This window comes from Seriola aureovittata, chromosome 15 (genome assembly GCF_021018895.1).
Source record: "Seriola aureovittata isolate HTS-2021-v1 ecotype China chromosome 15, ASM2101889v1, whole genome shotgun sequence".
NCBI lineage: Eukaryota > Metazoa > Chordata > Actinopteri > Carangiformes > Carangidae > Seriola > Seriola aureovittata.
In genome coordinates this window covers 22,412,190-22,438,000 of record NC_079378.1, presented here as the reverse complement: position 1 = coordinate 22,438,000, position 25,811 = coordinate 22,412,190, and the positions used below count along the sequence as shown (strand labels likewise).

Below are 25,811 nucleotides of genomic sequence, written 5' to 3'. Positions count from 1 at the left end.
TTAATGACATTCTTAGGAGCCCCATTCTTTAATTAAACAGCAAATCAGCTGTCTCCCTTTATCCTTCAGTCTTCAGCTCATCATCCATCTCGACCAACCACAGTTACAACCAGCTGCTTTACTCGCATGTAAGCAGTAAAGATCACATGTAAACAAGATCTTGTGCCACTCACTGCAGACTGCAAAGTCCAGTCAGAGAGCTAGATGTGTGGATGCTTGACAGCCTCCTCAGTGGCAGTCTGAACCAACTGAACTCATTGATTGATTGGAAGAAAATTCAGGAGTCTGGGCATATCCCATGAGGGGAATCCTTTGCACCAGGATTTTTTTCCACCTAGGGAGAGGAGAGCTGACTTGGACAGCAGATGAGAGCAAAGTGGATTGGGCCAGTCAGCTGGAGCGTGTTAATTTGTTGGAAGCCAGCCAGCACTTTGGCGACACAGAAATGGGAAGCTCTATGCGTTGCCAGTTTTAATGGCCATTAGCTTTGTTTAGTAGATGCGAGCTTTCCATGCGTCTGCTTATCTTTACATCGAATAGTCAGGACACGTGTATTCCCCAGCCATTAAAGAGGCACAGTTTCCTCGACAACACCCTAATTTGTAACCACAACAGTTGGCTGAGTGGTGAACTGACAATGGAGAGGCTCAAGAAACAATGATGCTGGTCTGAGAGACTCTGATGCATGTCTACATCGGTGTAGGAAATGAATGAATTTTCATAGTGTAGAGGGAGAAGGCGAGCGAAGCTGTCGATAGTCAGCAGGTAGTCAGCAGGGCTTATATTTTGTTACTGTCTTCATCACCTTTTAAAAAGTAAATGTATAGGTTCTTGAGAAGATGCATTTTTTTCATTTCATGAGTTTGAATGACTAATTAATGAAATTGTAAATGTACAAAAGCATTTCTTTTTTGGGTGTTTCAGTCTTACACTTATGGAACTTAATTGTTTGTGTTTCTTGCTTATTGATTTGAGGGAGATTTTACATAAGCTGCACAGGCTCTCTGTGTGCCATGAAAATGAAAAATCCTCTGTCATATTTTGACAGATTATTTTTGTCTCTGCTGCCATTTTGTTCAGTGGCGTTAGTGTAACATGGCCTCACTGTATTTCCCCGTTTGTCTTCTCCCCTGCAGATACAAATCAGTGAAGCAGCGAACAGGCAGCACCCCGGGCCAAGCTCAGTCAGCAGGCCAGCCCTCCCAGCCTCCTACCAAGCACAAAGCTGGAGGAGAGAAGCCAGAGAAAGGTGACAAGCAGCAGAAAAGACCGCAGACACCCTTCCATCATCGAAGCCTGACCAGCGACGAGGCCACAATAGAGACAGAGACAACTGCAGGTCAAAGGTTGACAATGAGGGGCCAGGAAGGAGGAAGATTCCCTAGTATTCGCTCTGCGGATGTGTCTGCCATCCAAAAAGCCCCCCAGCTCCACAGTGGGGCGGTTAACGCTGGGCCATCAGAACAGGCCAACTCCCCCCAACCCCCACCACTTAGCCCCCACCCCTGCGAGCGCGGCGAGGAGTCGGGCGAGGGCATGAAGAACCCTTCAACCCCCAACAGCCAACACTTTTACCAGCCACCCCCAGAGCCCTGCCTGGTTGGGGTAAAGGGTGGCGGCGAGGAGCTCGGCGGACCAGAGGGTCTGAATCAGCACTTCCACTCCCATCACTCCCACCCACATCCTGGAGTCTCGGTGTACTCCGAGCCTCCTGAGCCCACTGTGTATGTGGGTGCAGCAGTCAACCTGGAGGAAGACAGCTCCCACGCTCCATGGCGGTTATTCAACCTACCCCGCAGGAAAGAAGCCGAGCTGGCCACACCGCTATTGCCAGGGGACAAGCTAAGGGACGAGGCCTCTGCGTCACAGGACAACCTGGTGTCAGTCACAGAGTGAGTGACACCTGCCAATTAATAATCACTGTTTGATGCTCTCTTTGTACAGACAGGTGACACATGAGGGGTCACTGAATGGTTTGATGAATATGAAAATGATTACAGTGCAGTCCAAAATTCTGAGACCACTTTTACGTATATACACACACACACACACACACACACACACACAACACACACACACACACACACACACACACACACACACACAGACACACACACAGACACACACACACACACACACACACACACACACGAGGCCATAAAGGCTGCAGCCATTCGTAGACTAAGCTGTTAGGCATCCAAGCCCTCCCACCTTTTCCCCCTGTTACAGAGTGGCCCTGGGCTGCTTTGGAGCACTTTCAATAGTCCAGAAAAAATTGTTTTGAAAGAGTAATGATACAAAACCCACCTTCTCCCTCTTTCTCATTCTCTCTCTCTCTCTCTCTGATCCCTCACCTCACTCCACCTCTCTCATCCCTCAGCTTCAGAATGTTCGGTATAGTGCTTAACTGCACACAGCATGTTAATCTCTTGCTATGTGCCCTTTTGACATCATACATCTCCAATGTGCAGGGCCAGCACTACTCATTGATTCCTACACACAAACACGCACATCGGAGCTAGGAGAGGAAGAGTAATGGAGGGGGTTAGATAAAGATAAACCTCTGCTATTGTAGTAGAGTTGAAGCTGATAGAAATACTTTCTGCTGGCTCTCAGTGTGGCAGGCACTGGAGAGAGAGAGGAAGCTGGTAGACAGGAAGAGGAACACAGGAGGACAGCGTTAAGGGGCTTGTCCAGTGTGAAGGCAGGCATGGTGACCAGCAGGACGTAGGGTGGCTGTAGTGGGAATTATCAGCGAGGTTATGCAATCCCAAGGGGCCAGCCACTTGTATGGACTATTCTAGTGAGCTGTAATCCTCCCAGCCACAGCTCTGAATGGCGGCTAATCTCTGGCCCAGGCCACTGCACACCATCACCTCACATCAGAGCTGGACAGGCATGACGAGAGGACACAAGTACAGAGAAACATAGGAGACGGTGAAGGGGAGGGGATAACACATAAGTTGGGTCAGTCCCTCCTCTTCTGCTGTGCAGCCAGTAGTCGTCTTCTTTCCCTCTCTCCCTCCCCTGTTCTGTCTTTACATATGAGGAACAAGTAGGCCATGAGAGACTCTGATGAGCCATGTCACAGCAACGGTTGATAAATGTGTCTGTCTGTAAGTGTTTGAGCAGTCAGTGCTACAGTCACCATGTTTCCATAAATCTGCCAGAGAGGTGATTGTCTGACAACAAACATGATGCATCAGTTCTGTTGCATGACAGCTGTCAGAGTCGTTTGCAGTCGCTCGCTGCCACTTCTGTTACTGTGGATAACGATGCTAGTAACACTGACATATGATATCAGGCAGCACCAGGTCAAAACAGAGCAGTTTAGGAAATGTTCCAAAAATTCAAATGCAACTCCTTATTAAATCCTTACTGTATAATGGCCCTTAATTAAAATAAAGGGATGAATAGCTGGTATGTATTGTTTGTGAATTTTAAAAAATCTCTGATGGTCATGTAACGCCAACCCAGACCACCGCCATCCTCACACCAAAGCATTGTTCTCTCCCCAGGGTCATGTCTACATCAAAATGGCCACTAAAGGTGTCAGAAGAACGCGTCCAGATGTATCGAGCCAGGAGAAACCAGTACTTATCTGCTGCCATAACTGACGGAGATCACGAGCCGGAGGTGGACCCCTACGCCTTCGAGGAAGGCGACGTCAAATTCACATTCTCCAACAAGAAGGATAAGGCAGGCGGGGAGCGCGAGCCAGGGAAGAAACATAAGGTAAGGCAAGCCAAGTCGAGAAGTGAGAATTTTTCTTAGCTGGAATACAATTTGTCCAGGCCCTGTAGTGTTTAACAGATGTATTTTACCTTTTTGTTGAAATGGTCTGGACCCTCTGACTTTTGCACATTGTTGCTACGGCCAAGTGCATCAGATAGATGCCAGATAAAATGTTATCTTTTGTCCTACATGTGCATTATTAACAAATGGTATGGTATACATATAAATAGAAAACGGGTTGTTCCACCTATAGGCTACACTTTAAATGTTCATACTTCAGTCAGATGTTTTCCTCTGGTCTTAACAAAATATAATTTTTACAGTTGAGATGAAAACTCAGATACACCAGTTAAGGGCAGATAATCTCATTAGAGATTTAAGATTTGTGATGCATTTTAGATTAATCACCTGGTAAATGATTAATCTGATTGTAATTATAATAAAAATTAATTGACAATAATCTCGTATTATGTTGGGATATTTATACAGCTCTGTTGCCAGTTGGTTTGGTTTTTTTTATTCATCCACACAAATAAAACATTACATTGTATATATGTTTTTTTATGACGTGGATGTAAAGGTGAGGTATGTAACCCATATAGGACTTATGTGAAAACCTCACATCATCATATTAAATGACATGCATGGCTGATCATGTCATCAGGGTATACTTGGCATAAGTTTTTTAAAGTTTTTTTTTTTTTTTTTTTTTTTTTTTTTTACAGAAAGCCTGTGTTATATAAACTGGATGTGTGGAGTTAGAAAGTAATATGCATTTAAGAGGCAGGAAGGGTCTAATGGGAGATATTATCCAGTTTCATTATGGGAACTGTAGGATCCAGTGTTTTTGGAGCTTAACCCACACTAGGGACTAAAAGTTGGGATGTGTCAGCCTGTGCTGCTTTAATGTCGACCTTTCTTTTTATTTTTAATCTGTCTCTCACAAGTCCTCAAACTTTATGGAAGGAAAATACTAAAAGGCTGGAGTTCATTGTGATAAGTTGACATGAAAAATAGTGCACGCTGAACTTTTATCAGCTTTGTAAAGTCCCCTGCTCTGCTGAAGAATGAGCAATGCACAGTGCCTTTTCCAAGTTGCCTGCTTTCAGTCCAGTTTGCAGCCACACCCCATTGAATGTAATTCAAAAAGAGCAGTGACAGTTTGAAAAATGCTTAGTGGTGTGACTGCTTTCTTAAAGGCAGCATAGAGAGCAACCACTTAATCCATGCCTCCCTCACTAGTTGCCCAAGGTAAAAACAGAACAAGAGGGCTGATTTTTAAGATCATGGAGCAGGCAAGCTAGAAAATAGGCCATCAGCATCCTCAGCAATACTGCACTAAAAATAACGGTGTGACCGCTTTCTGTATGCATCCGCTTTTACTGCCCAAGTTTAAATGAACAGGAAGCCATCCATGAATCCCTATTGTTAGTTGAGCCCAGAGGAACACCAAATAGTTAGCCTGTCCAATTTCCTTTAGTTGTTACAGTATATTTTCCTATTTGATCTGTCCTCTCCCACCTTCCCCTTCTCACTGTATTCCTCTGCTCTGTGTGTGCCTCTGGGGTTGTTGGCTCCACTTCCAGACAAGGGCCACCTGTTAGCTGTGGATCGCCCCTAGCATGGAAAGGGAGATTCGATGTCTGTGTGTTTGTGTGTTCATGTCCAGGTCTGTGTGTTTGCAGCAGGCTTCAAGGAGCCCTGAGTCTTAACCACAGCAACACACCTGGTTCACTGAACCATTAAGCTTAAAAAGTGCACTCAAATATTTTCCCTCTCTCTTGTCTGCTGAAGACCCTGCTACACGCCCCCGGTCTGTGCTGGAATATAAGGGTGAAGGCTGCCCTCAGAGGAGTGAAGAGTCCCCAAAGAGCAGTCAAAGTGCAATGGAGCCCTACCACTGTCCGTCTGCTTTATGTGCTGAATGTGTATCTACCACACGCTTTTGGGAGAATCTTTGTGATTCTTTGTAGCTGCAAGAAACTTAACCTCCTACCTGCCTAATAGGGAAGAGAGAATTTCCTCTTGATAGATTAATTTGTCTATCAAGATTAAAGATTTAGATTCCAGTAATTAGTCTTAACTGTTTTAACTTTTTTTGGAGTGGACTTGGAGCTTGACAAGCTGTTAAAACATCTTGGTTATTTATGGCTCATTAGACTGTTAAACAGAGCACCGGTGGCTGTGATAGACCTAATATGGAACGTACGTGAGCGTCTCCAATCATCAGACTGTGAAAATCTTCAGACTGGAGAGACATTCTGCTACTGGCCATGTGACACGTGTGCTGTAATGGACAAGCATCTAATCACCAATACCATTGCACAGAGGTGGTGCACCTATATCAGTGCCTTCTGAATTAAGTATAAGATGCATGCATGGAAAAAGCCTCCGACAAATGAGCAAAGCAAGTGAGGTGGGGGAAAGAGGTGATGGGATGTTGTGACGTAGGCAGCCTTGGAGTCGAACAAGCTTTTGCAATATGTAAAGACTCCGCACCTAAACACTTTCCCAGCCAAGGCCAGGTTATTGATAAGGGGTTAAGGCATCATTACCACCTATAGATTGTGGCCTTGGTGCGGATGTTGTAGTCTGCCGTACATTGGTCCTTTAAGGGAGACAGATTAAAGCCCACGTTACTCAGAGAAAAGCCCTGGAGCGTAATAAAATCAATGGGTAAGACATAACATTCCTGTTCCCCAGCTAGAGCTGCTCAGCACACAGTGTACACACAGCCCGTCATAAGAGCAGACACACACACACACACACACACACACACACACACACACACACACACACACACACACACACACACACACACACAGAAGGCCAGCCCTCTCAGATATTGATGTCTGGGTGGGAACCTAAGAGGCCATTCCTTGGATCATGATTTCACTGTGATCCACACCGGAAATCTCATTTGCCACAGCAGAGGGAAACGCTGCCTTTTCAGTTATGTTTCCGTCCAATTCTCTTTTATTATACTTTATTTATTTATTTGTTTGTTTGTTTGTTTGTTTGTTTTGCATTGATTGGAGAAAGTTTGTGTATGTCCATATTCTGTTTGTGATTTATCCAAACTCGGGCCTAGTCAAGTTTATTTATGTAGCTCTAGTTCTTAATCATGGTTACAAGCTTAAAGAGCTCCACCCACCCACATCTTAACACAGCCCTCATTAAGAACTTGGAAAGGCTTCATCAACACATGATTTTGTTTTTATAAACAGTTTATGTCTGGGTTTTACATTGTGAACATTGTTTGGTTAAATATTCACTGTGTGATATATCTTTCTGGTTGCATGTGTACGTGTGGCTGTTTGTTCCTTTGTCTGACCTTCTCATCTTTCTTCATCCTCACAGGGTGAAGATGGAGGAACAGGTCCCTCAGATGGTAAGGAGTCTCTTTACTTCCTAACAACGCCTTTTGGTTTTTTCTGACTTGGCTGCTGTTACACAAACACACATAATCGTACTTACACTTTCAGAAAATCTAGACAGTGAAGACAAAGGGTACACGTCGCATCCGATCTGAAGAAGCAGCATACTAAATAAAACTTCAGTCTTTCCAGTATGTCAATAGAAACTACATTCATTCTTAGTTATTTCAAATTTCGATCTCATATAACAGATTTATCATAACACATTCGTTTCATAATTTAATTTTAGAAGAAAATCTTTTTTCCTGGCTTGATTGAATAGAGAGTGAACCATCATAGCTCAAAGCAACATTCTTGCCTTTGGTTGACCTCTCAAGCACCTAGAATCTGCTTGTTGACATTTACAGTTGGTCGCCTGAAATTTTCATGTTAACATTAGTGATGTATGTGTGTGTACAGATGCTCAGCGGGCAGCTGCTCACAACCGCATGGCTTCCACCAGCCTGATCCACGAGACCGACCTGGTGGTGTCCATCAACGACCTGGATAACCTCTTCAACTCGGACGAGGATGATCTGGCGGTTAGTAGAGATGTTGGCTCACGCTGCTGTCAGTATTTCGTTACACACAAAGTGTGTGTGTGTGTGTGTGTGTGTGTGTGTGTGTGTGTGTGTGTGTTTGCGAGCGTGCGTACGTGTGCTCTACCCTGGCATTCATGTGCCAGAGCAATGACATTAGCTGAGAACTCTCAATACCCACTGCAATTACTCTTAAGAAGATGTCATGCGTTTACTGACTTACAGGACCCACAGGTGTAACATGCATGAATTTAGAGCAGTTTTATTAACTGACACTTTGAGGTGCTAAAATAGACAGGTACTAAAATACTTATTTTTTTGTCCACAGCCTGGTTCCAGGCGACCGGTGAATGGAACTGATGAGAAATTTGGCAACAAGGAACCAAAGCCATCCACTTTGGACCCTGTCTCCTGCATTAGTATGTATCTCTATACCTGTCTCTACTGATGTTGCTCTCTCTCCCCCCCTGAACACTGATGTGCCTCTCTCTTTAAACTATATGGGTGGATTTGTCTCAAGTGTTAATCTAGAATCTGATTGGTCACACCTGTGAGCCCCTTGAAAATTAAGAATGGTGCACTGAGATTTAGCCAGAAGCCACTTCAGCTTTAAACATAGTATTCCCTCTGCTCACACTTTCAGCTAAGTGAAATGGCATCACATCCTTTAATCCACTAAATAAAATTAAGGCTTTTACTACTTAAGCATCATCGATGCTCACCCTTGGCTTTGCCACCTAGTGGTGAAGAATATGGCTGTAATTAACTTCACAGTGCATCAGTGTTTGGCTCATAAGTGACAGAGTCATCCTGTAGCTGCTGACTTGTTGTCTCCGTTGTTACTATACTGCTGGCTCTCTATGCTAACACCACATAGAGCTTAAACTTAAAGTTAAAGTGTAACTTAAAGTTACACCTAATTTGTTGTTCTGAACATTATTATATCTGTATTTTCTATGGTGATGTTGGGTTTGAGCTCAGGGTGTAGAAATAAAGAGAATTTAAGGCCACTATATTTTACTGTGAAGTAAATTGGTTCCAGGTCCCATTTTCCTTTATTTTATGAACAGATAATTCACAGTCCTAAACTTTGTTCTTTTACCATGAATTGTATTTGTTAGCCCCCTGGATATGTCTTACAATTACTAAAATTGCAACAGAGTTGAAGATATTCCCCTCATTTTCTCTGGACATCTTTGCATAGAGCCTGCTCACCAGGAAACGTGTCATTGTTATCTAATGTAAACGAGAGCAGTATAAAAAGAAGGCGCTACTGCTTTTTACCCACCTTTCAACTTTGCATAAAGAGCTCTACTGGATTCTGTAGATTCTAAGTAATGTACAGTAAAAAAAATGGTGGCAAACATTTGACAAACTGCAAACATTTCATCGGTCGTGAGCGAGATGTCTTTTTGACTTTAAACATGTATAATAAGAATACATCTGTTTTGTATTTGCCTGGTAGCTGCCTATAACAACAGCTGCTTGTCATAAACATACATCAGTGAGCATGCTGACAAGCTGCAGTAACAAACGACAGACTTCTAACAGCTTAAAATTACACATCTCACATTGTTGAGTCATCCACATGGTGTACATAGTTGTTATCTTAAGAACTGGCTTGTGTCTTAAAGTTCTAGATTCAGAGGAATTGAAATACTGGAAACAATATATAATTAAATCTATCTCCTCATCAGCATGTTAAGCAGTGTAAGCTGTATGATACGGATGACATCGTTGGAATAGACATTCCTCCTATACTCATTATACCTCATTCAAACTCATTATAACCCTGATAGCTTACATATTCTGATAGCCCCGTGTTTCTACCTCCCACCAGGCTCAGCAGACCTGCACCAGATGTTTCCCACGCCTCCCTCACTGGAGCAGCACATCATGGGCTACTCACCCATGAACATGTGCAGCAAGGACTATGGCAGCATGGACCCCAACCCAGGCATGACCACACTGGATGGCACCTCATCTCTGGGAGGCCACTTCAAAATTGAGGTGGAGGAGAGCTTCTGCAGTCCCAAGCCATCTGAAATCAAGGTGGGTCAAGACCTAGTCCATCTGTCAGGTATTATTGCAGTGACTGAACCAACAGGTGGAATTTACTGCTAGAACCGGCAGATGTCAGAAGTCAAAGTGAGTGATTGTTGGTGGATATATGTTCTTCATCATGGTGATTTTCAGCTCACATTGTCAAGAGACTGTCCTCCAGATTAGGAATCGCAAGATTTATTCCCCATGTCAGCAAGCTGAAGTGCCCATGAGCAACACACTAAATCTCTACTAGTTTTGTAGTCCTATACACTTAGATTCGGTGTAACTTCTACTTTCTTTTCTGAAGATATCACAATCTCCTTTGTCCAGCGTAAATAAACAACCATTAGTCCACTAAGACATCGCGGAGAAAAAAATGCTCCTTACAAATGCAAAACATGCCTGAGAATCTTTAAGTTTTTAAGCTTTCTTCATTTTCAAAGTAATCCATTGATTGATGTCAACAGGAATTGCTCACAGCTGCTTTGCTTTTAACTGACTATAAATTACCAGCACTTTGAAATATCCTAATGAGTAGATGATGCCACTGCATGCATCACATTTCATTTTCTGCTGCATGTCTAAACTGAAACTAATGTTCAGTTTAGACACGGTGTGTGTATAAGTAAGATACTTAAAGTTACTCGGATGAAGCTGCCACAGATGTGTCATGTTTATGGGAATAGAGGGAAGCAGTGTCTTACTGTTGATTCATCTTTTCATCAGACATTTTTCTATCTTACTATGCCTTATATATATATCCTTTCCATCACTTAGGACTATTCATTCGTGTACAAGCCAGACCTGTGCCAGGCGTTCGTAGGCTGCTCCATGTTTGCTCCTCTAAAGACGTTGCCCAGTCAGTGTCTCCCACCTATCAAAGTACCAGAGGATTGCATCTACCGACCGAGCTGGACCATGGGCCGGGAGATGACCTTCCTCAACAAGGACAGGTATGACTGTGTTTCTGTCTGATTTTTATCTCTCTTCTGTGGAACCAATTCACTTTTTTTTTTTTTTTTTTTCCCGCCTGCGTCATGAATTATAATTTATCATGATGATCTGGGCAGAAGGTTACTGAGGCATTCTAATGTTGATTTGCAGAAGATATGCCAAGGCTGTGCTGGCTGGTTTGGGCTTTGTGTGCAAGGAAGCATACACTCATACTCTGCCCCCTTTCTGTCCACACACCCGCTGGTCTTTCCCCGGACACCCCCTTAGCAGGCAGCTCAATTTCCCATGCATGGCTACCCCAGGCGGTGCAGGGAAATGAGTGTAAAATGCCTTCTTGGTTGAAGATGAGGATTATCACTGGAGTGGTGAGATGGGCCCCCACAGTGGCTCCATGCCACCTCACTGCTCATAGAAGCCTGGAGTCTGTAGTATATCTGTCACAGTTTTTCTGAACCACGCACATGGGAATTTCAGTTTATCCAAAAAAAAAAAAACCTGCCTTTGTTCTATTGATTTTTGTGGTTTTCTATTATCAGGGCTGTAGAGCCTTATTACGTTTGTATGGACTTCATTTTATTACACCCATGTGTTGTGTTGACCCGGGAACATGAAATCTGGCAGGCTCAGCAGACTTAAAGGGTTCACTGATCTATATCTAATCTTGTGATTCTGAGGAGAAACTTCTGCACTTCTTATTCAGGGTTTTTACAGCGTCATCCTTACTTTGTGTCTTTGGTTGAATTTAATGTCTAAAATGCACAAGAAACAATTTGGTTTTGAACAAACACTGACCCTGTTAACTGACAAAACTGGCCTGCAGCAAATGCCAAAGCATTTCCTCAGTCTTGGCTGTGATTGGAAAACGTTTTTGTTTAGAAAGTAGTTGCTTGTAACTGAAAAGTGAACTGTCAGTTTATGGTTTATCCAGCAGTTTCATGCTGAGCTGGAAATACTGACTTTTTCTTTCACATAAAAAGGAATCCTTATTTTTTTTTTTTTTTTTGTTGCAGCTAATTGCAACTGTGGAGCTTTAAATTTGCCTGATGATTATTAAGAATAATTTTAGATCATTCCTCTTTTATTAGAAGTGCACTGGAGTATGAACAAGCAACAAAGGTTGGTCACATTCTAAATACTTTTAATAACTTAAGTGTTAGTAGGGCTCATTATTTTCTTCCTCTTTTTTTTTTTTTTTTCGAGTGTGTAACTGGAGTGCAAAATCTGATTATGGTGCACTGTGCAGGCAGGGAGAGGTGTCTGGATTTACTTAAACATGGCCAATGTTCATAGAGTCATTGGTAAAGATCTGATAATGTGCTGGTGCTGCCTTCGCATCTGCATCCCGTCTTGAACGTGCCCTGGCTGCAGGAGAGCGAATTGCGCTGGGACTTCCTTCTAATGGGTCTGAGCCAGGAGTTGTTCCCCACATATAGCTAGGGACATGATGTGCTCACCCTCCCTCCCTCCCTCCCTCTCCCCTGCTCTCTCATACACTCTCTCCCTGCTTCCTCACTGTTGCTTGCCAGCCCAAAAATAAACCTTACCTCAGAGAGACGCTTGTTGAAATGTTTATTGAATGTCTTTCTCTCTCCCTCTGCGTCTTTACGCTTCTCTCTCTCTCTCCCGCATTCTTGCTCTCTCATGTGTAGCCATGTGCAGTCTAAGCCCACTCTGCATTCCTTTTGTAGCTGAATGTCGTCGTGGCCTACTGCCTTATTACTTGAGCTATCTTCACAAATGCACTGAGACAGTTGGATAACGATATTGTTATTTGAAGCAATGTACAGAACATTGTTGTTTTCAAAAACAACACAATTATGTTCTAGTACAGATCGTCTGTCTTGTTTTTATGCCTCAATTAGATGTTCAGTTGATCAGGAAATGTTCTGTAAGTCTAACCTAATTTCTGTGAGATTTTTTCAGGGGTTTTATGACTGTGCTGAACGTGGGAAGTTAATATTGTTGTCATGAGAACCTGTGATTTGATAGGATCATTTTCTAATCGTCCACATGGCTTTGTTGGCCCTGTTTCAAATCCCTAAAAAGTGCCACTGTGTCTTTCCCACTGACAGACATGCGGCGGTTCTAGTGATTTTTTAATTCATGTCCTTGAATCTTTCTGTCCTCAGTAACATCCCCAGTGTGGGCAGCACCATGGACCAGGACTACAGCCAGACTTACACCCCTCAGACCCACACACCCTTCATGTCCAACAGTGCTCCACCAAGTAACAGTGGCGCTGGCATCCTGCCCTCACCCGCCACCCCGCGTTTCTCTGCCCCCACCCCACGAACGCCACGCACCCCGCGCACACCTCGGGGCCCCGCCAGCGTCCAAGGCTCACTCAAGTACGAGAATTCCGACCTGTACTCACCAGCATCCACCCCTTCCACCTGCCGGCCGCTGAACTCGGTGGAGCCGGCCACAGTGCCCTCCATCCCCGAGGCCCACAGCCTCTACGTCACTCTCATCCTCTCCGAGTCCGTCATGAACCTCTTCAAAGACTGCAACTTTGACAGCTGCTGCATCTGTGTGTGTAACGTGAACATAAAAGGGGCCGATGCGGGCGTGTACCTGAGCGACCCCGTTGGTGAGGCCCAGGAATCCTGCAGCTGTGGCTTCAGTGCTGTGGTCAACCGGCGTTACGGCAACGGCTCGGGCCTCTTCCTTGAGGACGAGCTGGATATCATCGGCCGGGGTTCAGATGTCAGCAGAGAGGCAGAAAAGCGCTTTGAGGAGCTGCGGCTCTCCTCGCTGGAGAGAACTGGAGTGGGGAGGGGCGACCGTGTCCCAGATGAGCTGATTCTCCTCCTGCAAGACCAGTGTACCAACCCTTTTTCACCCATTTCAATTCTGGAGCACGACATAGTGACACGGGGGCCAAGCGGGGCCCCTGTACCACCCTGTGTGAGGGTGGAGGAGAGGGACTACCACAGCGACTGCTACATGGCCCTGGAGCATGGCAGGCAGTTCATGGACAACATGTCAGGTGGCAAAGTGGATGAGGTGCTGGTCAAGAGCACCTGCCTGCATCACTGGGGCAAACAAAACGGTGAGAAAGAAGTCATAAGATCTTCATCCCTGCCAAAATTACTCAATTTGACACCAAATGATGTTTTACATTTTAGTCTTTGTACTTTATTTAACCATAAAACTGACTTGTTATTTGTGTTCATTTTTCATGTTGTGATTAATCTTTAGTTTTCCTTTTCTTCTCTGGTCTGCAGCAGTGGATGTGAGTGTGCTGTGCTCTCAGGATGTGCTGCGGGCGCTAATGTCCCTCCAGCCTGTACTCCAAGACGCAATCCAAAAGAAGAGGACAGTGCGGTCGTGGGGGGTTCAGGGTCCTCTCACCTGGCAGCAGTTCCACAAGATGGCTGGTCGCGGATCTTACGGTAACGCTGGGAACAAACTGGGGAATGATATCTGCTTAATACACATTTCTGACTAATGTTTTGCTCCCAGCCAGTGTAGCTGTATTAAAAGCAGGTATCAGTAAGTGGGTGTCAGGTGTCAGACTTCTCTTCTTGGAGAAACTTCCTAAGCGAAAGCACAAAATACTTGACTGTTGTCATCGTGAGCAGAAAGACATTTGTTTTCTCAGAGGATTACAGTCAAATCCATGATATCAACTGTGATGGTTGGTGTTAGCGTGCGTGACATTTTGGGATGTGTGTGTCTTAAGGTAGAAAAACCCTGGATGTTGTCAGATCAATAGGCAGCATGGTCCCTCTGCTGTTGTCCAGATGTCAGCTCTGTTGGGAGGAGCTGTCAGATTGTTTGGTGACCTCACATTCTGATGCACAGTGGAGGGCAGAAGGGAGAGGGGATGGGGGCTGACACCTTACCTGTTAACACTCGCTCACTGTTCTTTCTCTTCTTTGTGTTTCTTTCTACCTCCATCCACACTTGGTTTTCCTTTCCTCCTCCTCCTTCCACTTCACTCGCACAGGCACGGACGAGTCCCCAGAGCCCCTGCCCATTCCCACCTTCCTGGTGGGTTATGAGTATGACTTTGTGGTCCTGTCTCCTTTCGGTCTGCCCTACTGGGAGAAACTGTTACTGGATCCCTTTGGCTCCCAGAGGGACATTGGGTACCTGGTGGTTTGTCCTGACAACGAGGCCCTGCTGAGTGGCGCCAAGAGCTTCTTTCAAGACCTCACCGCAGTCTATGAGGTAGAGACTCTGAAGAAGGGTGCAAACTCTTCAGTGTTAGTGCTATATAAATGTATTAATGCTTTACTTGTCTTCAACCCAGGTTTGGCAAAGTAATATTTTGGGTGATTATCATTATAGATATTTCTTGAATTTTTGGTTCGTAGCTGCTCTAAATTTAGACAAAATGATAAGTCAGACGTATCAGGAAAAAAGTGTTTGTGCTAAAAAAAAAAAAAGATACCATGCCTGTGGTTTAAGGACATTTAAAAGGCAAAAATTCATGCAAAGAAAATCCCAAATGAATCTGGACTCCATAGAGTTAATTACAAAACTATATTAATTATCTAAACTGATGGAAAAATCATGTTTTGTTTGAAACATATAAAATAAATTTAAATTTTTTGTTGTTGAAATGATTAATGAAAAAAATACTCCAAATTACAACTACACACAAGCCTCCATTCTTTAACCATTTTCACATTCAGTTATATTAAATGACCAATTTATTAAAATAATTGTCTTCATCACATTGACTCTACCTCTGTGTTTCTACAGTCATGTCGACTAGGCCAGCACCGGCCCATTTCCAAAGGCTACCCTGATGGCATAGTCCTTGTCGGCGGCAGCGGAGCCAAGAACCTCGTGGATCAGCCAGTGAGCGACTGGTTCCTCAAGGCTGCCAGTGGCAACAGCGACGCCTTCACTAAGCTCAAACTCTATGCACAAGTGTGCCGCCACAACCTCGGTAGGTGTCATTTACAGGCCGCTAGTTAACTGCCGCAGTTTTGATCCTACGTGGTCCTCAGTTCTTCTGTTGCTAAGTGCTTGGTTCAATCGGCTCTTGTCTCTGAATTTCCACCTTTGACCTCACTTGGTTTGGTGATTATAAAAAGGTTAGTCAGAGAGATGTGGTTTGAAAGAGGGCAGATCTTTGAAATGTGAAAGCAGAGTGATCAGTGTAGGAGGAGGTCAAGTTGAAATGCAATAAACTGAGCATCAGTTTATTTTCATGATATTAATGAAAGTCAAATGGTGTGTTTCTGTTTGTGCCTTTAGCTCCATACCTCGCCTCACAGCCATTGGACAGTTCCCTCCTCACACAGCCCAGTCCCCCGCCCTCATCCAACCAGTCATCTTCCACACAACTGTCTAGCTCCGCCTCCAGCTCAGTGGGCCAGCAGGGCTCAGTGAACGCTGCAGGCTCCTCGGTTACCAACAACAACAACAACAACAGCAGCAGCAGCAACACTGGGTCCGGAAATGGCTCTGCATCATCCAACAGCCTGGTGACAACCTCAGGCCAGCCTGGCAGCGGAATGCCGTCTGCCAAGCCCAGCTCTTTCCCCCCCTTTGGGAGCATGGGCAGCCAGGGTCAGGGAGGTGGACCCCAGAGTGGACAGCTGGGACAGCAGGCTGGTACCCAGAATACTGGCACCTCAGGGGACAACTCCAGCAGCCAGACCCAGGGGCCCACAGAGCCTCCTGAAAGGTACTGCAGGACACACATGCCTGCACACCAGCTGTAAAAAAAAAAATAAAGAAAAAAAAGCAGTGTTTGATCAGTTTTGTACTTAAGTGCCAGTCAGTCACAAAAAGCCATGACCTGCTGTATTTGAAATTTTTGAGATGCTGTGAAATCACTTTTAAGTATTTAACTGAATAATTAATTCCTTTTATGAAAAGACGGTAGACATAATGCACTAAAACTTTCATAATAAATATGTATATTCTGCAATGCAAAATACATTATATAGTGTACGAGGTGTGGTTATTAAATAATGAGGCTGTGCTAATCTAAGTCAAACCAGCATTAGTCTCATTATTTAATTGCTACAGCGCGTAAATAATATATATGTAATACACATTAGTCCATAAACTGTAGCATAAGGTACCAGGTGACCCTTAAGTAGTTTGAGGTCTTACTTTTGGTCATTGTCATTTAAATAAATTCTTATTTAAGCTCTTTTTCAGTAGAATTGAATGTGACTCAACGGATCAGAAGCTGAGAGGAGTTTTATAACACTGTGTGTGATCTTGTGTCCTCCCCCAGCACTTTGGAACGAGAGAAAGTAGGCGTGCCCACGGATGGGGAGTCCCATGCCATCACGTATCCACCTGCCATTGTTGTTTACATTGTGGACCCTTTTAGCTACGATGAGGCCGACGGCGGCCCAGGCCCGGTACCGGCCCACTCCAGCGTGTGGACGCTGGGTTTGCTACGCTGCTATCTTGAGATGCTTCAGTTCCTGCCCGCCCACGTCCGCAATTCTATTTCTGTACAGGCAAGTAAAGTTCTTGTGAGAGCCATATTTTTATTGCTGACCATATTGTATTTCATTATCATAATGTTAACACCATGAGTGAGAATGCATTAATTGTGAATTCAATGTCAGTGTGTCAATTGCTCCTTAATGATTTAAGTATTATACTCAGTGGCATCATTAGTGTCATATTTATCATCATCAGAGGCTGTAAATTGTTAATGATTACTAACAGTTTGACATCAACTGATGACTGGGATCATCAACGTTTAAGGGGCAGCTATAATTTATACAGGGTTGTATTGGATTGCTTTGCAGTGTATCAAGCTTTTTTATATATTGGCCACTTAGTGTTTATACAAAGTATTTTATTGTAAAAAAAAAAAAAAAAAAAAAACACTTCTTATGTTCACTTACAACTTCTCTCTGACAGGTCGATATTGCAGTTGTGCAGGTGGAAAGAGTAGAGAAGAGTGTAGAGTTATGTTGTAGTTAGTTTGCCCACATCTAACAGCTTCTGTCTTTTTTTTTTACCCCAGATTGTCCCGTGCCAGTATCTGCTTCAGCCAGTACGAGGCGAAGACCGTCATATCTACGCCCAGCACCTCAAGTCTCTAGCCTTCTCTGTCTTCGCTCAGTGTAGACGGCCACTGCCCACCTCCACCAATGTCAAGTCACTAACGGGCTTCGGGCCCGGCTTGGCCATCGACACGGCACTGAAGAGCCCAGAGGTAAATACAACAAATCGCCAAATTTGCACTTTCATTACTTTGACATAATCTATAATATGTAAAAGCGGAAAAGGTTGCCGTGCGAGAACGCAGTTGCAGTTCAGCTCTGCAGTCGATCAGTAGCAGCACCTCGTTGGCAATGTGTGTTAGCATCAACATGCTGGCGGTGTCCTCTGATCGATAGGTAAGCAAACAGAGGCTGACACTGTGGCCCCAGCAGCAGCATTTCAGTTGCTTTCAGCTCTCCAGCCTGACCTGAAGTGACCCGGCCTTTTGCCCTGGCTGTGTTCAGTCTGCTACTGAATAGAAAGGAGGCACTGAGATATAGAGTTTTTACTGCTAACCATCCTCGTAGTTTCTTCTGGAACAGGACCAAGGGAACTTGCAACCCTCTGCTACTCCAGAGTTTTCTTTCCATTATCTGCTTGGCTAGCTCCTGAGACCTCCATAATGGGATCTTTACTCCAGGTTTAGACAAAGGGGCGCTTTAGATCAGGACCTAATTCAGTTGACTTCCTTCCTCGCAGAGAGTTCTACCTTTTCCCTTTTACATACCAGCAAAACTTGGGCTGTCTTGCAGGGGGGAGGCTGGGATATGGGTGGGACTAAGGGAGCGACAAAAGCAACAGTTTTGCTTGTACGGATACTTAGAATATGAGCTCAGCATGAAATAGGATTGAAAGAAAGGCTTTCCTGTGCCTGTGAAAGTCCAGCAGTTGATCATATGTGTACAAAATGAACACATCTGGAGTGTTTTTTTTTTTTTAGAAGGGCTCAACATCATTAAATCCTTTATCCTCACATCTTCATCTCTCAATCTGCAGAGGCCGGAGTGTCTACGTCTGTACACACCTCCATTCATTCTAGCACCGGTAAAGGACAAGCAGACGGAGCTCGGGGAGACGTTTGGGGAGGCATCGCAGAAATACAATGTGCTGTTTGTAGGATACTGTCTGTCCCATGACCAGCGCTGGCTTCTGGCTACATGCACTGACCTATATGGGGAACTGCTGGAGACCTGCATCATCAACATTGATGTGCCTAACAGGTAGGACCACCATCAGCACTTATGGTGCAGCACACTCAAACCTACCAGGTTCAGTTGTTATTACCTCCAAAAGGAATCACTTAAAACTTCTGGGCTTTCAAACTGGTATTTTGAGTTTGAGCTCATAAACCAAATAGACTAACAAGAACGGAAAACAGAACACATAATAATTTATAGTTGTCATGTATCAAAGTGTTGCTGACAGAAAGCTTGTGCAGTATTTTTGTTTATAGTGCAGTTACGATGTAGGTAGTTTTGACAATACGGCAACACTACACACTCACACCAGAGGGAGAGTGACTTGGCATCGTTCTCTTCACTCTCCACTGGTTAATTTTTCCTCTGTGAATATCACACATTCAATCAAAGCTGCACAACAAACGTATGTGACCTTACAAAAGGTGTGTGGCAGCTTTTCTCTAATCCTCAAAATGTGTCTGCTTGATATCAAAACTGTGATTTCTGCGTCAGTTATGTCATGCTAACTGTCAATTGTCACATTTCACTGAAATATTAATTAGACTTGAGAGGAAAGGCACATAGCAGTCAGTCAGGCACGGTCTGCACAAGGCCACATGTTAGCCTTCACCAAACGGAAGAGCAGGACTCATAATATTTTACATTTGAAATCACCTCTGTCTAACAAAGCACACACCAGACAGTGAAATGTGGATTTAACATGCGTGTCTATGCATGTTCTCCAGGGCGCGGAGGAAAAAAGGCTCGGTTCGGCGGCTCGGTCTACAGAAGTTGTGGGATTGGTGCTTAGGGCTGGTGCAGATGACATCAGTCCCCTGGAGGGTGGTGATTGGCCGACTAGGCAGAATAGGGCACGGAGAACTAAAAGGTAAGGATGACTCTCGTGGTAAAATGCTTTTCAACTCGAGCATTCAAGGCACTCGAGTGTTCTCTGTTTGTCACTTGTTCATTCGCCTCTGTTGCTCCTCCCCCTTGATGTTCCAGACTGGAGTATTCTGCTGAGCAGGACAAGCCTCCAGTCACTGAGTCGCCGCCTGAAGGAAATGTGTCGAATGTGCGGCATCTCCGCCTCAGATACTCCCAGCATCCTCAGCGTGTGCTTGGTTGCCATGGAACCCCAGGGATCGTTTATCATCATGCCAGGTACACTGTGTGCACAGTAGGAAAATTATAAATACACTTGGTATCTTTTTTTAAATGTATACTTCTCATCTGAGAGGCATTACTCTACATAGTAAGGTAGCGCTTGTGAGTGTGTGTGTGTGTGCGCGCGCGCGCGTGTGTACGTACATGTGCGTGCGTGCGTGTGTGAGAGAGAGAGAGAGTTTGTGTGTGTGTGGCTTGATTGATGGCAGCAGCATATCACAACGCGTGTCCCCTCCTTGTCCAGAGCCGATTGATGGCAGGGAAGATCATGTACCTTTCGCTCATAAAGCACTATCTCTCAGATGCCCATTGATCTCAATGCAGTGTGATGGAGAGCCAGATCAATGGGTTTATTTTGGGAAACGAGTGGGGGATTGTCAGTGCATCATACCAGGATTGTGATGAGCAATACTTGGCTGAGGACCTCTCCTTCCTAAAAAGCTGTTCAAGCTGAAAGAGATTAGAAAGGCTGTGTGAGCCTCACATATACAAACATGCCAAACTACGACTGGGGAGGGGTGTTTTACGTCACTGTAACTGTAAGACTTTGTTGAGACTCGTTGGCACAAAACATAACAGCTGTTATTTTAAATTTAGCTTCTTTTATGTTTTTGAGTGCATATGAGGAAACTTTTTAAAACTTAACATTTTAAATTAATTCAGTCAATATAATTAAATTGAAGAAAACAATATGTCATCAGTCATTTCACTGACTTAGCATGTGTGCTATAGTTGAAAGGGTTGCGGTTTTGTTGTGCTTTGAGTTGAAGGTTTTAGGTGTAAAATTTTCTCAAACAAGTTGCAGTTATTTTTTCTTTGACTCAGTTTAAGTCTGTGAACAAACAAGATGAAAAAAATCGCAGTATTGCTCTTCATGCTCACACACAGTGTACAGTACAATAATAGAGAGAAAGTAAACAAATCATTAAAATGCCATGGAACATAGCACCAGTGTTGGTTATTACAATTGATTGTAAATGCATTAATGTAACGTTACTTGTCAGTGATTTCTTTTGCAAAATTCATCCGTTTCATTGATGCTTGAATAAAACAAAGTCTGTTCCTTTGAGTTATTTTTGCCCTTGGCTCAAACATGAAGAATTTGCTCAGTCGGGGACAAGTTAAAGGATTTCTCCCACAGTAGATAAAATGTTTGTGACAAGGATTCCTGTTTTGGTTCATTCTGCTTAGTGGCACTGTTTATTGACCCGTCACTCTCTCTCTCTCTTTCTCTCTCTCTCTCTCTCTCTCTCTCTCTCTCCTTCCCATCAGACTCAGTGTCAACAGGCTCCGTGTTTGGCCGCAGCACCACCCTGAACATGCAGACATCCCAGCTGAGCACCCCACAGGACACCTCCTGCACCCACATCTTGGTCTTCCCCACCTCCGCCTCCGTCCAAGTGGCCAGCTCCAATTACACCAACATCGACCCCAACCTCGACATTCTCAACGCCACCACTGGTCAGTAGCACTACTGCATTTATCTTGCAGTCAGTCCCTGGGATCCTCTTGAGTTTTAAATCTAAAGTGGCTAATTGTTGCTATTTGTTGGGCCTTAAACAAACTCACTGATGTTAAAGAAAAATTCAGCAGTTACTGAAGTTTTTCCCTGTAATCTGTACAGTTTGTTTTCCAATCCTTCCTGTTTACTTTTCTAGTCTATTAAGAGTCTGTGTTGTAGCAGTGTATGCTTACATACTCAGTGCATTTACAGCACCCTCAAGTGTCTTCAGCTTATTTCCTTTGTGCAAAATGTGTGTTGCCTGGTCACTCACATCCAATACTCACTAAAGAGCAAAATTAACCACATAATAACAATGAAGGTTGCCAGTGCGCACGTTATGCCTGAATTGTAAACGATGCAAGTTACTGCCACAAAAAAACAAAACATGCAGAATAGAAAGAAAGGAAATGTTGTTAAGACCATGTTATTGAGAGACATATGGAGCTAATCAGTAAAAAGAAAAAAATCTTACCACTTGATCACTTGCAGACTCGTTGAATCATTCTCCTGTTCTCCACAGATGGGTCTGATGCTATTGGGATCTTTGACCTGCTGGACCAGGAGAACGAGTTGGTGGACCCAGACATCATCAACATCTCGCCCACCACCTCACCAGTACACTCCCCTGGCTCTCATTACCACCATGGAGGTGATGGCAGTAAGGTGAGACATGTTCATGCACACATAAGTAACCTTAAGTACAACGTGTTACATGACAGAAACTAGAGCTAATTTTGATTTCCCGCCTTGTTGCAGGGTCAGAGTACGGACCGCATGGAGTCTCATGACGAGGCTGCAGCAGCCTTCGGCCTGTTGCAGCAGCCTTTGGCTCTTGGCTACTTTGTCTCCACGGCTAAAGCCGGCCCGCTACCCGACTGGTTCTGGTCAGCCTGTCCGCAGGCTCAGAACCAGTGTCCACTCTTCCTCAAGGTACTGGGCTCCGCCCTCCTGCTTGATTACTTTATAGGCTTTTTTAAATGCTGCCTTTTTACACAAAGGCAGAGTTATCTTTGTGGTTTTTGTGGTGGAACAGCAAGATATCTAAGTGAAACAATTAAGTGCTAGGCGAGGACACATTAGGGGTAAGAAGAGATGCAATTAACAAACTGTAACAGCAGCTACAGTAAACAAATTAATTCTGTGATATTCTCCTTTGAGCACTAAGAATATATTACTTTTCCTATAAATGCAGTTAAGATGTAAATCATGAGCTTCTCTCCACTGGAAATTGGACCAATTTATAGACATCTTCATTAATCAACTGCAAATCTGTTCTGTAGCATTTTGGTTGTTTATGTGACCCCTCATCAGCAACTGGTGTTGGGGTAATTGAAGCCTTGTATGTAAACAGATGGCATACACAAGAAAACCGGTTGACTGGTTTTTGTTTGCAGTTATATCTCTTGCTTCTGGAATTAGCTACAGACTCTGTGGTGCTGTCACTCTGCTGTGAATAGAGCAATAATTATTTAGATGAGATGCGATAAAAAGTTAATAACTTCATTACAATGCCATTGACACCACCTCTTTCCCTGTTCCGTCCCTGTCAGGCCTCTTTGCACCTCCATGTGTCTTCAGTGCAATCAGATGAACTACTGCACAGCAAACACTCCCACCCCCTCGACTCCAATCAGACCTCAGATGTACTCAGGTAAATAACAGCAGAACACACTCTAACACAAGTCAAGTGCACACAATACTATTGCCACCCTCCTGACTGAAATGGTGTTTGCACAGATAAATAATTTGATGAAATACAACATCTTAACATAAATTTATCATTAAAAAAAAGTTTTTAGTTTTAAATTCTTCATGTACATGTAGTTTCTCATGTGTATTGGTTAATATTAGCCATGAATTGGATAATTTTTAAAATAAAAGATTATTTCATTTTTACAAGTCAAATTCTATTGAACATATATTGATATATTCACTATGTTTATGTTAAAGATGATGCCTTTATAAAATAACCCTTTTTTATAGCCCAGTGTGTTACCCTTTAAATACCTCCAAAATAACTGCTTTTCTTTGGTATGCCTGGACAGATTCGTGCTGGAGCAGTACAACGCCCTCTCCTGGCTGACTTGTGACCCGGCCACACAGGACCGACGATCATGTCTACCTATTCACTTTGTGGTGCTCAACCAGATGTACAACTTCATCATGAACATGTTGTAACCAATGGCCTGTTACAGGAAGGATGTAGGCGAAGCATTTCATAGAAGAGGAAGGCGACAACTCCTAAGGGAGTTTTATCAAGACTGAAGAAAAATGCAAGAACCAGAACCAGAGTATGGAGCTGGATCCTGCACCAAGACGGGATTAGACGGCTGTTTTAAAGCTGAGACGGTCCTGTCCCCCATGGCTGTTACTGGTTGAGACAGTCCTGTCCCTGTGATTTAAAGACATGCACATAGAGACAAACCAGAAGTTGAGTTGCAATTAATGAACGTGAGAGAATGACAGATTGGTTGTTATGGTATGTAGCATGGCAGCACAGTCACTGGCCAGTCTGTATTGGAGAGACAAGTTTATCTGTAAAGTTATTGGAAGAAAAGGGACATATTTGATCAAGGAAAAAACTCAAGAATGGATCTTTGGTTTTAAGGCCTGAAATTCCTTTTTATTCCTTTGGATGAAATAGTATCCAAATGAAATGCCTGCATCTATCTTATTTATTGTAAGTTTTTAAATGTATAATTTGTCTTATTTCTTAACCTCTTTTATATATAAAATGGAGAAGGTTTATATCACCTTCCTGCTTTAAAGCAATTGGTCTAAGATATATGTAATCGTCTTAATTAAAAAAACAACCAGGAGAAAAAAATCCCATAAAAATTAAATAAAGTCCCAGTAGGTTGCTTTTAGAGTATTATTTTTTGTAATGGAGACAGAATATTTGTATTGTCACAATGTACAGAAGAATTAGAGTGGAGAATTATGTTCCATGCCTTTGAGCATGAAGGACTTACAGCAAAGCTGTAGCTACAGAGGACTTGTACAGCAATGAACTTCACTGTGTTCAAATAAAGAGGTACATTGTTGTATATAGTATTTTATACCACACATTTAGACACAAAAACCAAACGGCAATATATATAAATAATTATATATGAATGCCATGCCAGCAGTTGGTGGTGTGGCTTCTGTTTTAGGAATAAAGTCCGTCAACTTATTTTCCTGTACTTGTGTTTATTGCTTTGGGGAGGGGGACTGATGGGGGAGTGATGTGCAATTGGACAAGGACACCCAATAGTGCAGTGGAAGAACTATTGGCATCTCTTGGAAGTAGCTGACCTCAGGTTTGATCTTTTTTTTGTTTTTTAGAAGAGAAAGAAAACGAGAGCAAGAATGTGATAAAAGATGTCTTAATGGCAAACATGCAGTGTCCTTTTCAGCACATCCCTTTAGCTCATTGCACCTCTCCTTACTCTGATTGGCTGAGATCTGAATCTTTTGGCACCACTTCTGATTGGTTATGGACACATTTAGACCAATCCCATTCTACTTCAGTGTGAAAGTAAATGTGTGGTGTAAATGAACTTTAACCAGCTATGGATGGCTGCCCAACTGATATGCAGTGTTTGTGCACAGAGGAAGATCTACTGTCTGGATTTCTCCTGTTCAGAGGGAAACTGTACTTTTGACTTTTGAAAATCCATTGGTATTGCTCTTTATGTTGCATATTTGCCAACATTTGTTGGCTTGAAAAGTTTGACCAACAAAATGTATTTGGTCTTTTTGAGTGTAGATAAATACATTCAATATTTAATAAAACCCTGAAAATATATTTTCAGTCCAGTGCCATGTTTTCTTGGGAAATCATGGTTATTTGCAGTAATCATCTGCATGATATACAGTAGGTCTGCAAGCTTGTTACCATGCTCTGCGGGAAAGGCATTGAAATATCCCTGCAAAATAATTTGGAAATTGCAGAATTGCCCTGGAGTCATGTAGTAGCAGCTGGCATTTCATTCATTTGAGACTTCTCTGCATTTCTACTTGCTGTCAGCAGCCTTTGAATACACAGAGGTCCTCCTCTGTTTAACTTCATCCCTCAGCAGCTGCTGTCAGTGTGTCCTTGAAAATTTAGTGGAATTTACTCAGACAACATGTCAATGAGTGGGTAGGTACAAGTCTACAGCATTAAAGAGAGAGGTCTAAATATTTATGAACCTCTCAGAACTGTAAAACCAAGTAAGCCATGCCAACTTAATTTGGATATGGTTTAATTTGGATATGCTATTTTTAGACTGCAACACATTCAAAATGATTGTTTACTTTGCTCGCCAAA

General features: G+C 43.4%; 1 protein-coding gene across 1 annotated transcript in view; it reads left to right on the top strand.

Moving 5' to 3' along the window:
- The window catches only part of med13a (mediator complex subunit 13a), a 73,955-nt gene extending 48,648 nt beyond the window's left edge, over window positions 1–25,307 (top strand). The window contains exons 9-30 of the mRNA XM_056397052.1: window positions 1,137–1,892; window positions 3,519–3,735; window positions 7,096–7,126; window positions 7,572–7,693; window positions 8,019–8,109; window positions 9,531–9,742; window positions 10,514–10,689; window positions 12,820–13,742; window positions 13,918–14,085; window positions 14,643–14,866; window positions 15,404–15,593; window positions 15,905–16,337; window positions 16,899–17,130; window positions 17,649–17,840; window positions 18,665–18,888; window positions 19,593–19,735; window positions 19,852–20,010; window positions 21,286–21,474; window positions 22,038–22,180; window positions 22,274–22,447; window positions 23,068–23,168; window positions 23,563–25,307. Of these exons, the coding sequence (XP_056253027.1) occupies window positions 1,137–1,892; window positions 3,519–3,735; window positions 7,096–7,126; window positions 7,572–7,693; window positions 8,019–8,109; window positions 9,531–9,742; window positions 10,514–10,689; window positions 12,820–13,742; window positions 13,918–14,085; window positions 14,643–14,866; window positions 15,404–15,593; window positions 15,905–16,337; window positions 16,899–17,130; window positions 17,649–17,840; window positions 18,665–18,888; window positions 19,593–19,735; window positions 19,852–20,010; window positions 21,286–21,474; window positions 22,038–22,180; window positions 22,274–22,447; window positions 23,068–23,168; window positions 23,563–23,695 (5,233 nt within the window). The 3' untranslated portion in view covers window positions 23,696–25,307. The remainder of the gene's footprint in view (window positions 1–1,136; window positions 1,893–3,518; window positions 3,736–7,095; window positions 7,127–7,571; window positions 7,694–8,018; window positions 8,110–9,530; window positions 9,743–10,513; window positions 10,690–12,819; window positions 13,743–13,917; window positions 14,086–14,642; window positions 14,867–15,403; window positions 15,594–15,904; window positions 16,338–16,898; window positions 17,131–17,648; window positions 17,841–18,664; window positions 18,889–19,592; window positions 19,736–19,851; window positions 20,011–21,285; window positions 21,475–22,037; window positions 22,181–22,273; window positions 22,448–23,067; window positions 23,169–23,562) is intronic.
- The last annotated feature ends 504 nt before the right edge of the window (window positions 25,308–25,811 follow it).